Below are 12,616 nucleotides of genomic sequence, written 5' to 3'. Positions count from 1 at the left end.
GGCCCGGGAATCCCATTCATACAAGAATTTTTATGTGAAATCCAATACAGAATACAGAATAAAGTGGTGCTTTTCAGACTGAAAGGGAGCAGAAAGCTTGAAGCCCAGCTGGATCACCTACCAAGACTTCCCATCCCCACCCCCGCCCAATACACACATATAAATCCACAAACATACTAAGCACAGTTTAAAAATCACTGCTTCAAAGCGAAGGATGAACTGCGCTATTGTGGGCAGTCCTCCATGAATATTTGTTATTTCTTCCAAGACAGATAAAGACAGGACAGCAGAGAGCTTGAGGTCATAGTCTCCTGCAAGAACCTAGAGGACAGAAATTCCATCTAGTTACGTAGAAACAGAATCATCTGTGACGCCAGTAAGTCATTAAGAAGGTAAGGGTGACCACTCTTCAGGAAAAGTAAAAATATAACAATACGGGATTAATGCTAATGGTCTCAAAGTTTCAACTCGCAATTTAGAAGGTAGTGTCCGAATTTAAAAGTAGTGTTTCCTTCATGACCCATTAGCTCTTGCATGTGTAAGGAAAATACAAAGCAGGCTTACACTAATGTTTTGTGCATATTAATTGCTAAAAACCCTAGAGAATAATGAAGTCAAGTAGTCTGCATTGGTTTGTTATGGTTAAATTGTGTCCCCAAAAGATGCTGAAGGCCTAACCCCCAGTGTCTGTGATGTGACTTGATTTGGAAATAGTGCATTTGCAGATGACCAAGTTTAAGGTGAGGTCACTGGGGTGGGCCCTAATGCATCATGACTGTGTCCTCATAAGAAGGGGAAATTTGGACACGGAGACACACATGTACGCAGGAGGAACACCCTGGGAGACTGGCATTACGCTACCCCAAGCTAAGGAACCACCAGAAGCTAAGAGAGAGGCCTGGAACAGATCCTTTCCTGGCGCCTTCAGAGGGCCTTGCCAGACACCTTGATTTTGTACTTTTGGCCTCTAGAATTGTGAGATGATAAATTTTCTAAGAGTTCTCATCACAAGGAAAAAATTTGTTTTTGCCTTTTTTTCTTTTTCCTTTTATTGTATCTGTATGAGATGATGATGCTAAGCTTATTATGGGAATCTTTTCACAAGATTTGTAAATCAAACCATCATGCTGTACACATCAAACTCATGCAGTGATGTATGTCAGTTCTATCTCAATAAGACAAAAAAAATTCTGTTGTTCTAAGCCCTTCAGTTTGTGGTACTTTCTTAGGGCAGCCCTGTCAAACTAATACATGGGTGGATCCAGAAAAACAGCACTTGATGATGCGGGCACAGATGCACAAATTACTTTGTTTAACAGCCAGGTGATTGAGTTATGGGAAAACACTGGCTTCTTCTGGAAGTCACACAGGCCAGACTGTTGAAATATTATGCTTTCTACCCTCACATAAAACTAAACAGAGAAGTGCAGGAGGCTTTATTTTCCTGCCTATACTTTTTATGCCAAAATAAGCGTATAATGTCTCAGTGTTTCAGAGCTTAGACACATAATGCTATGTCTCAATGTCTTAATAGATTAAAACCTTCAAAAATGCCCAATAGCAGCAAGAAAGCAAGAAAAGAAAGCCCTAGTCAATGAAAAAGGAGATGGTCACAATGACAAATTACAAAATATGAAAAATACCCCAAATGAAATATGGACCAGAATAAGAGCATATCCCCATTATCCTCCTCAGGGCTCAGGCAGCAGGGATTCTGCAAGATGCACGTGTCACGACCCCCGTGAAATCTCTGGGTGTGGGCCAGCCAGAGGGAGATATGGGGAGTGTCCCTACATACACCCCAGAGGGCAGAGAGGCAAGAGGAGGAGCCACAGGGCAGGTCTTTACCGTCCCCAAATCACCTCCCAGGTGCTGAGGAGGAAGAAGAACACACGAGGGAGAGGAAGTAGTGTTTACCTGGTTGGCACAGAGCAAGTCTGCAAATCATGCCACTTGACTGTGAGCCTCAGGGACCAACTATAACCAGAATCTGCTCCCAGTGCGGAGAACGGAACAGATTGGGGGAGGGCATTTGAGACAACAAACCCAAAGGAAGCCAAGACCTGGTCCCGCCCCATTCTACTCGAAACAGATGACACTTTCCCCGTGTTAAATCAGTGCAACCAGACGGGCCAGAGGCTGTGTGCGAGAAGCATGGAGGGGAGGTGTAAAGAAGCATACGGACCGCTACCCTCACCTTTCTTAAAAACGTATACAATAGATCTTCTTGAAAATGTATTTAAAATAAATGGTCCGATGGATAAAGAAGATGTGGCACATATATACAATGGAATATTACTCAGCCATAAAAAGAAACCAAACTGAGTCTATTTGGACCTAGAGTCTGTCATACAGAGTGAAGTAAGTCAGAAAGAGAAAAACAAATATCATGCGTCTGGACATATATACACTACCAAACGTAAAATAGATAGCTAGTGGGAAGCAGCCGCATAGCACAGGGAGATAGCTCGGTGCTTTGTGACCACCTAGAGGGGTGGGATAGGGAGGGTGGGAGGGAGGGAGACGCAAGAGGGAGGGGATATGGATATATATGTATATGTATAGCTGATTCACTTTGTTATACAGCAGAAACTAACACACCATTGTAAAGCAATTATACTCCAATAAAGATGTTAAAAAAAATTAAAAAATAAATAAAGTTAAAAAAAAAATTTTTTTAAATAAAATGGCCCGACTTTATCAATAATTTATATAGCCTTTTTTTTTAAACATTAGAAAGATCATTCCCTAAGGAAAGAAAAGATTTATTTGGATGTTCACTGTTTCTTCTGTTCAATTTCAATTTCTTCTTTCTTCTATTAATTTCAGATAAATTGAATGTAATCTGTCTTGTGAAAGTAGTTATTCGATCCTGAAATAGCACTTTCATCCACCTACCTAGTGAACCAGGAGTCACATCCATCAGCAGAGATACCAGATGGCTAAAAGCACGTTTTTCAAATGTCAGCAGTGCTTACTTATAAGTGGAGAACTGTTCATCCAATTTTTCAATTTTTTATTATATATTTTGTTATTGTTTAAATTTTAAAAATAAACATAAACTAATTTCTCAGACCTTTCCACTGAGCCATGTTAATTAACTAATAGGGCTACAAGGAGTTATTGTTCCTTTTTATCCCAAGTTCAAACTCTTTGCTAAGGAGCTGTGACAACTAAATGGTATTTTACAAGCAGGTGGGAAAATAGTTTTGAGTAGTATTAGTAAGTTATTATATAATCCAGCTGTAGGTCCTTTGTCATTCAGGCCATTTTCTTAGTAAATATGCACCATGAAACAACGGACTTTAAACAGTAAAAATGCAGGACAAATGCCTGACAGGGGTTAGTAACTCGAAGTAAAATCTGCAGAGCTCAGTTAAATGTACTACGATGCCTTACAAATAAGATTTACTTCCAATGGTTATTTGGAATTGGCATAGTGCTGGATAATATTTGCACAACTGTTATTTAAAAATTAAAATACTGTTAACTTTCTATGCTGTGTAAATAAGAAATTATATATGCTGAGAAAAATAAAATTTAAGAGACCTGACTAGTAAAATTCTTACCTGGTTGAAAAATTGATAGACTTCCATCAATATGACCAAAGACAACTTTCCCCTTTCTTTGGGTATGCCATCTGAATATACAGATATCAGACAGGAAGCTATGGGCTTCTTTGTGTACAGTCACGCCACTGTCTGGTCCTGAGATGGTCCAGATGAACAGTGGGCCTCTCTGGGAAGCAAACGCCACTGTGTCATCTGCATTCCAGCACCAGCTGAGAGAGGCAGGCGTCCCTGGAATAAATTAAATACAGATACAAAGTAGAGAAACGTGGTGTAAGATCATACCGTTACATGTTATTTGCATCCTACCTTTCTAAAACAACTAAAATACAAGACTGTGTTCATTATTAAAAAATATTACCTTCTTACTTGTAAATTTGATTTATAAAGTAACTCTAAACACTACAGGGAACATATGGAGGGTACTTCTATGATGAAAAAGTACCTAGTTTCTGGTTTAAAACTACTAATATGATCATATGCTTCACATACTCAAAGAAATTTATAGAGTTCTTTCTTTCTTTCAGAAAACTATACACTAAAGCAATAAATTCTTACTGAGTTTTTGTGTATAAGACCTGCTTTAGGCGTTCTAGGTATACAAGTTAATATAGGAGACAATTCCTGCTTTAAAGGATCTTAAGTATAAATTGGGGAGATAAGGATTACATTTATGAAAAGTTGCATGCTGCTATAAGGATTTAATAACAACAAAATTAACACTACAAACTGCTTCTTATCAGGAGTTAGATTTAAGTCTTAGTTTTGCCTCAGATGATCTAAACAAGCCACTTTACCTCTGTAAACCTGTTTCCTCACATAAAATAGACATGACTAAAAACAGCTGACCACCTGTTTCACATGAAAGTTAGGGCAAGAAAAAATAATGATGTATGTAAAAATCCTTTTTAAAGTAAAAGACAAAATACGAAAGTTAACTGTTAATCTTCTGTTATTGTGATCAAATAAATAATAGATGGAATAAATGTTATGGTAAATTTATGACTCAGGAGACAGATTGTGAATCTCCTGACATAGAATCGGAATCATCAAACTGAATATGCATATCAGATCGTGTGCAGTTAGGGCTCAGAAATCTATTTTTAACAAGGTTTTCCAAATGATTTTTACGTGTAGAAGGGTTTGTGACTGTTTGGCCTACTGCCCTGGAAAGAAACTGGATTTGAATTACACCTTGAAGGAACAGCAGAGTTCCAATACGTGGGCCAAGAAGTATTTCCCAGGAAGAGGAAACGCTATGAACAAAGACACAGAGTTGAAAGTTGTTCATTGACCGTAAATTCAATTTGTGTCAGCAGCCTACAATGTGCCAACAGGCAGAAGCTAAAGCTGATTCACTCTGTTATACAGCAGAAAGGAACACACCACTGTAAAGCAACTGTACTCCAATAAAGATGCTAAAAAAAAAAGAGAGAGAAAACAAACTGTTTCAGGGCTTGATATACAATGGGAACTCCATAAATACTCACTGAATGAATGAATGAGTACATAAATAAGGCCAATAAAAAAGCTGTTTGTTTTTCGGATACATTAACAGAAGTAGAATTTCCCCAATAAGGGATAAGACATGCTGTATGGGTCAAACCACCACAGCCCACTTGAAGGAAGCCACTGGAATGATGGCTCTCGGAATGTGTGTTTTGAGAAGTACAGCAAGGAAGAGAAAGGACCAGAAACGATGTCATGTAGTTATAATAGAAAACACTGCCATACTGGCTTGTCACACGCAAGCACTTCTAAGAGCTCTACAAATATCCACTCATTTAATTCTCCCAACAATATTCTGAGATAGGCAGGTAGTATTATTCTCCACTGTCAACAGTTTGTTTTTTTTTTCTGAAAGTGTATTATTAAGTGTGACATTTTTCAGGTTGGTGACAATTTTTTAACCTTTTACATTTAAACAAAGTAATACTCATTTTCTTTTAAGTGACTTTTTTAATATTAAGAAAAAAGAATGATGAAGTAAAAAGAATACAGAGGCATGTTCAAGTTCAACGGCCGGATGTGGAAGTTCTAATATTTATTCTTTTTAAAGTTGACAATGCAAACTTCTATTTTGCTTAAACTGGATTCTGAAAAGAAAAAAGGAGTCTAAGCCATTTCAAAGGAGATTATTTTAAATAAAAATGATCAAAAATATTCATAATTTTTGCAAATAAAATATCAAAACTTGCAATCTTCAAATTAAGATCTTTGAAAACAACATGAGGAATTTACTCTGAAATTTTTCAGAAAAAGGAAAAATATATAAAATTGATCAAAATTGTTACCACAATTATTTAATCATTCTACAAATGTTAATGAAAAAGTCTTATTTAATTGTATATTCAGTGGCAAAGGAAGCTATGGTGCACACAGCTGATGAACAAAAATCTCTTCCACCGTGAATGGATATGATGCATATGGTGTTTGATGACAAATCAGTGGACAAACTAGGTAATGATACCATAACATGCTGTCTAATCTGTCCTTCTGCATAACACTTAGAAAATGTTATTATGCAGTTATAGTCTAGTACAGATTTTGTGTGACAACTTTACAGGCACAATTGCATTGTATAACATTTTTAGTTTATGTCACATAAAATATGGAAAGAATTTTAAGGAGTATTTATTGTGTTATTTAAAATTAATCTCACACAAAGCTGTATTTAAAGTATTGGGAAAGTGCACTGTTGATCAATATAAACAATACTGGAAAAACCGTCGGATCTGTGATTGGTGGAGAAATGGCTATGACCAGAAAAACATGAAATCTTGATTGAGGCTATTAATCGCTGTTTATACACCACAAAGCTTTGTACCAAACCTAATTTGGCTTTTTCTCATTGGAGCATTGAAAACCTTAAGGAAAACTGTTACTTATATTAATGGAAGCTCACTGAATAGATGACTTTTTTAAAGATTATGCTCAGAGATTGAAGCAAACTACTCACTGTCTAACACTGAAATTCATTGGTCGCTGCAAGTGAAAATAATAAGCAGCGTATATGAACTTGGGAAGGAGATGCTTATTTTCCTAGCTGAAAATATGTGGTAAATATTTTTTAGGACGAAAGTTACATAACAAAATTGGTGTATTTTTTTGGTGTTTTCAGCATTCCTAACGACCTAAATTTGAAAAGGGAAAAGCCATACTCAATCTATGTCGAATATATCCAAAGGTTCCAAAAAGCATCATTATTGTTATAGTGGAAGCGAGATTTAAATACAATTGCCTATGACTTCTCAATATTGTTGTTACACGCTGAAAAGAATATTATAAAGAAACTCTGTGAAAAGTAAAGTTTGTGACACTGTCACATCTCAGTTTACTATCTCAAAGTTACAACCAGTATTTTTTAGAGAAAAGGCTGAATATGGAAAATATATCCAGCAGTAGCTTTCAAAAACATAATCGGTAATTGAGCTACACTCAGGGCTCAAAAAGAGAACTGAATTATTATGACATTTAACACAGAAAAATGATTATTTAACTTTATCGTCATTATGGGGTAAGATGCTAGGTAGAAAGACAGTAATGATATTATGTCATTCACAAAGATCTATTTGCATAAACTAGAACTTTCTACTTTGACCTAAAAATATAGGAAAGAAGTCAACTCAGCAGAGCAGTGACTACATGCATAATATTGTCTTTGTATGTTTCAAGCAAGGCCAATTGTCTCATTGAGAAAATTGTATCTAATTATTATTTTTATATTTATTTTGGAATTTTTAATATTATATTTAAATATTAATAAAGTTATTTGATGTTGACTAAGTTTTTAATTGATCAGTGTACTAAGTCTGATAATTTCATGAAATTTTGTTTCAGTTTTGTACACATGCACATACACAATAATGAGTCATGATGTGAAATGTGTTTCTTATATAGATTACCATTAGAAAGCTTGAAAAACACTACTTTAAAACTTGAGCTAATTGAAATAAAATATTTTGCTTATTGAAATAATAGAAAAAAAACTGAGGTATAATTCACACGTAACATTCTATTTATTTTCATTCAATAAAATAAATCCCAGTTATAGGTATACCTTTTGTATTGTCGAGTTTAGCAATGACTTTTTGTTCTGCAACATTCCAAATGATCACTAAATTATCAGTACTGCCACTGGCAAACAGATCAGGGTTATGTGGACACCAAGAGATAGCTGTGATTGTTTTTTTATGTTCAGACATAATTGCGTGAAGTTTGAATTCATTATAACGGTGATCCAACTACAAAATATATAAATAAAACATGTCAGTGCTTGTTTCTATGTAATACATTTTCCATTAATAATCACATTATTTTTAAAAAGCTACATACATGAAAATTAGTACACCTAATAATAAGATATGAACATAATTCAAGCCTTGGTCTACTTTCAAGTGAATTCAAATGTATTCAATTAGCTGAAAGAAATCATTTTTTAAAAAAATAAAAGAGAATTGAAATTAAACATACCAATTTTTAAAAGAAGTAACAATAAATGTTGTACATTTAAATATGCATAATAATTCAGAGAATTATTTTCCATAGCTCTATTTATGAGGGAAAAACACCTTGTTCTTAAAATATTTTTTCTGCAAATTTTTAACTTATATTTGAGTCAAAAAAATGTAGGTTAAATAAAGCAGCTGCTCATTACTACATTATTAAGATGTCCAAAGTGTGCAGAGCAATGGTATCATTTGGACCTGTTTTATGTTATTGCTTTTTGGAAGGGGCATTATGTTGTGATTTTATACGTAAGTGGACAAAAGGAATAGCCTAGTTTTCCTATTTCCTTTGTAAATGTGCCATTAATTAGTGGATCAATTCATCTATCATTTTTAACATGTTTGAGATGTATATACTATATATGTCATTTTGGTGAACCTGGCTTTTCCCTTTAACACATAACAAAACCTTTCACAGTGTTATATTAGAGTTTTTCAAATCATTATCATATTAACTATTAACTACACCAACCTTTCTTTAACCGTATACTTGCAGTAAAATCCTAACTGCTAAGACAGCCTTCAACGCCCAGCATCACGAACCCCTGCTTTCGGGCCAGTCTCATTCGGCTTCATGCTCTGCCCCGTTCACTCCGACATTCTTGTTCCTCTAACACAGCAAAATCATTTCTGCTTTAGGGCTTATGCTTTGCTGCCCCCTTGGCCTCGAATGCTCTCCTCGCTGATTTGCTCATGGCTTTTCATTCTCCTGTTTGGGTCTCAGTTCAAAAACTCCACTTTAGAGAGCTGTTTTCTGACCACGGTAGCTAAATAAATTAAAATTCCTCCCCAGAACGTGTCTCATGACTTTCACTATCTTTTTTAAAAACTGAGGTATAATTCACATGTAACATTCTATTAGTTTCATGTGTACAACATAATAATTCAATATTCATACATATTGCAAAATAATCACCACAATAAGTCTAGTTAACATCCATCACCACACATAGTTGCAAATTTTTTTGTGATACTTTTAAAATCAACTTTCTTAGCAACTTTAAAATATACAATACAGTGTTGTTAATTATACTCACCATTCTGTACCTTACATCCCGATGATATATTTGTTTTATAGCGGGAAGTTTGTACATTTTGACCACCTTCACCAATTCTGCCCTCCCTCACTCCCCACCTCTGGCAGACACCAATCTGTTCTCTGTATCTGTGAGCTTGGTGTTTTGTTTTGTGTTTCAGATTCCACGTAAGAGTGAGATCATTTGCTATTTGTTTTTCTCTATCTGACTTATTTCGGTTAGTATAATTCCCTCAAGGTCCCTCCATGTTGTCGCAAATGGCAAAACTTCCTTCTTTCTTTATGGCTGAATAATATCCGTGTGTGTGTGTGTGTGTGTGTGTGTGTGTGTGTGTGTACACGCATACCACATCTTCTTTATCCATTCATCATTGATGAACATTTAGGTTGCTTCCATGTCTTGGCTATTGTAAATAATGCTGTCATGAACATGGAGGTGCATGTATCTTTTCAAGTTATTGTTTTGGTTTCCTTTGGATAAGTACCAGAAGTGGAATTGCTGCATCATATGGTAGTTCTATTTTTAATTTTGGGGAAAATTTTCATACTGTTTTCCATAGTAGCTGCACCAATCTACATTCCCACCAACAGCGCACAAGGGTTCCTTTTTCTCCACATCCTCACCAACGCTTGTTATTGCTTGTCTTTTAAATAACAGCCATTCTAATAGGTGTGAGGTGATATCTCATTGTGGTTTTGATTTGCTTTCCCCTAATGATGAGTGAAGTTGAGTACCTTTTCATGTACCTGTTGGCCATCTGCATGGCTTCTTTGGAAAACTGTCTATTCAGGTCCTCTGAACATTTGTTTTTTTTCTATTGAGTTGTATGAGTTCTTCATACATTTTGGATATTAATCCCTTATCGTATATATGATTTGCAAATATTTTCTCCCATTCAGTAGGATGCCTTCTCATTTTGTTGACGGTTTCCTTTGCTGTGCAGAAATTTTTTAGTCTGAGGTACTCCTTCTTGTTTATTTTTGCTTCTGTTGCCTTTGCTTTTGGTGTCAATGACTATCTTATTATCTGTTTTACATCTTTATAGAACACATTTCTTCCTAAAGCTTTTATTTATTCATTTGTTTACTCATTTATTTATTATCTCTCCCTGCCCCCGTCCTTCCTAAGAATATGAATTCCATGAGAAGAATTTGCCTGGTTTGTTCTAGTTGCATTCCTAGCGCCTAGTAATGCTTGGCCAATAGCAGAGATTCTGTTAATATTGTTAAAAGAACGAGCTGTTGCGCTATTGTTTAACATTTAAACAACTTTTAACTTTTGCTATCACGAATTATGCTGTAGCAAATATCTCATATATAAAAATTTGACTAATGATCTAATTATTTCCTAAGCTGTTACCTTATATAACTCCTGTATTTTTTTGACTACTTGAACTTCATCTATTCCTGAACAACTCTTGAAGAAAATACTATTAAAGATGAGCCAGTACCAATGGAGCTTTCATCTGATTAGTGTTACAACTATAGTGACTTTAAGTTGGGCTGTTTAAAGATATAAATGCATTTTCTGTACATTTAGGGATGAATAGGTTTGTAAGTTTTCAAGTATTCAGGGATTTAGGTTACCTATGGCAGATATTGTGAATGTGTCTAATGAATCTAATAGAAAAAAACTGCTATATAAGTTAGACATTCAGTGAAAGAGTCTATGACTACAAGGAATGTGTGAAGAAGCCATTTTGCACATCAGTGATCTTCTCTGACTTTACAAATTATCCATATAGGATCTTAAGCACAATATAGAATACTGAACTATTTGTAGGGATTAATTCAGTAATACATTCTTATTATATTTTCAATTCAGTATTATAAGACTGTACTGTTACAATGAGTTGGATCATAAATTACTCTACTTTTAGAATAGTTAATATATTAGTGCATTACAATTCAATGGTTAAAGAAAAATGCTAGTGGCATGTACACATATCATATAATAGATGAGAAAAATCTGAAGTTACATCAGTGTCATCATACAGAGTGTGATGGACTCAGATGTTGTGCATTGACACTCGGTGTTATTTAATAAATATTCCCTCTAAAAAGAATCATAATATTTTATACAGCAAAATTTTCAAAGCACTTTAATTTAGATGTTCACATTTAAAATAATACTTATTAATATGTTTAATTAGTGTCAGTGTCACTATTTAATCACGCAATTTTCAATGCATATTTTGAAACACAGCTTTTCAGCGAACTCTGTAATTAACTGTCACCTAAGTTTATTTTTATTAACTTCTAAATCAGGGTAATTTTTAGTTTGTTTTAGTCTTTAATGACACGCAAACTTTCTTCATAGGTTTTTTAGATTAATACTTGTAGCTTAATCTTCCTAAATATTCAAGTCATAAAATGTCAGCATTAAACAAGATATATGCAAACATAAAAAAAATTAAGTTTTGCCTTCATCCACTTTCTTACCTTCCTGACTCCTTAGAGGAATAGTTTTCCCTGCCTGATAAATTCTTCTTCTTTAGGAGGAAGTAAAAGACAAGACAATAGGGACCAAAGATTAAGGGAGAAATTTCTTAAGAGGAAGCTTAGTAACACACATAGGGTGGTAAAGAGGTAGATGGCAAAACAAAAGGGGCATTTAGAAGGCTTGCTCCCGTCTTCTGGGGAACGAGAAGTGGAAAAAAAAAATGTGAGTTATATTGAAATTGCATTTTGATTGCTAGATATTTCCTCAATCTTGAGAAATGGACTACATAAAATCTTAGCATTGTGGAAACTTAATTGGTTTACAGTTTAATGCTATTATCTCTTAAATTTTGAATAAACTACAAGACTATTAGCAATTTAAAGGAATTTTTACTCCAGAATAAAGCAATAATTTTTTTTCACTCTTAACTGAAATGAGTTGGTATTTCAAGATAAAAAAAATTCAAGAAACATTTGAAAAGTGGTTACTAAGTGCCAGAGAGTGTGCAGTAACTTGAGAATTCAAAGATGAGAAAGACTCATTCTGGCCAATGGAAGCACGTAGAGATGCAATCCATTCCATAAGGTCCTTCACTAAGAAAGAGGAAAAAGCAGAATGTAGAAAAGAGCTTATACATTTGAGCTGACATTTGAAAGATGAGAAAACGTCTCTGGACAGGCAATGTGGGCAAACTGAAAAATCAGTGCAAGCACAGGCAAGATACAAAAGAGTCTGAGTCGTTTTGGAAAAGGCAATGATCTCAGTGTCTGGAGCACAAGGTGACAGGGAGACGGAGACAGGAAAATCATGAAAGGAGGTCATACGATGAGGTTGGATGTTAATATTAAGGAATGAGGAGTCACTGAAGATTGAAAATTTTAGATTTGCATTATAGATGATTGATTACACTGAAGGGTAAATTAGAGGGAGTCAAGAGAGAGGCAAAGAGAGTATTAAGAAACTATTATAGGGCTTCCCTGGTGGCGCAGTGGTTGAGAGTCCGCCTGCCGATGCAGGGGACGCGGGTTCGTGCCCCGGTCCGGGAAGATCCCACATGCCG

At 35.1% G+C, this 12,616-nt stretch overlaps 1 protein-coding gene and 1 long non-coding RNA gene across 13 annotated transcripts in view; one reads left to right on the top strand and one right to left on the bottom strand.

The window, feature by feature from the left end:
* WDR17 (WD repeat domain 17) overlaps window positions 1-12,616 on the bottom strand; it is a 97,695-nt gene that overhangs the window by 47,518 nt on the left and 37,561 nt on the right. For 9 of the 12 annotated variants that reach the window (XM_055080917.1, XM_028481170.2, XM_028481161.2 and 6 more), the window contains 2 exons: window positions 7,630-7,813; window positions 3,570-3,800 (listed from right to left, as the gene is read on the bottom strand). In XM_055080917.1, coding sequence (XP_054936892.1) covers window positions 3,570-3,800; window positions 7,630-7,813 — 415 coding nt within the window. Of the gene's footprint in view, window positions 1-3,569; window positions 3,801-7,629; window positions 7,814-8,549; window positions 8,688-9,114; window positions 9,187-12,616 lie in introns of those variants that run through there. The other 3 variants (XM_028481169.2, XM_028481167.2, XM_055080916.1) reach the window with 3 other exon arrangements.
* LOC114484501 (uncharacterized) overlaps window positions 1-12,616 on the top strand; it is a 39,760-nt gene that overhangs the window by 18,461 nt on the left and 8,683 nt on the right. The gene's annotated exons all lie outside the window — the stretch shown is intronic.

The sequence above is a fragment of the Physeter macrocephalus genome, chromosome 20 (genome assembly GCF_002837175.3).
Source record: "Physeter macrocephalus isolate SW-GA chromosome 20, ASM283717v5, whole genome shotgun sequence".
Taxonomy (NCBI): domain Eukaryota; kingdom Metazoa; phylum Chordata; class Mammalia; order Artiodactyla; family Physeteridae; genus Physeter; species Physeter macrocephalus.
This window is presented reverse-complemented; position numbering and strand designations above follow the sequence as displayed.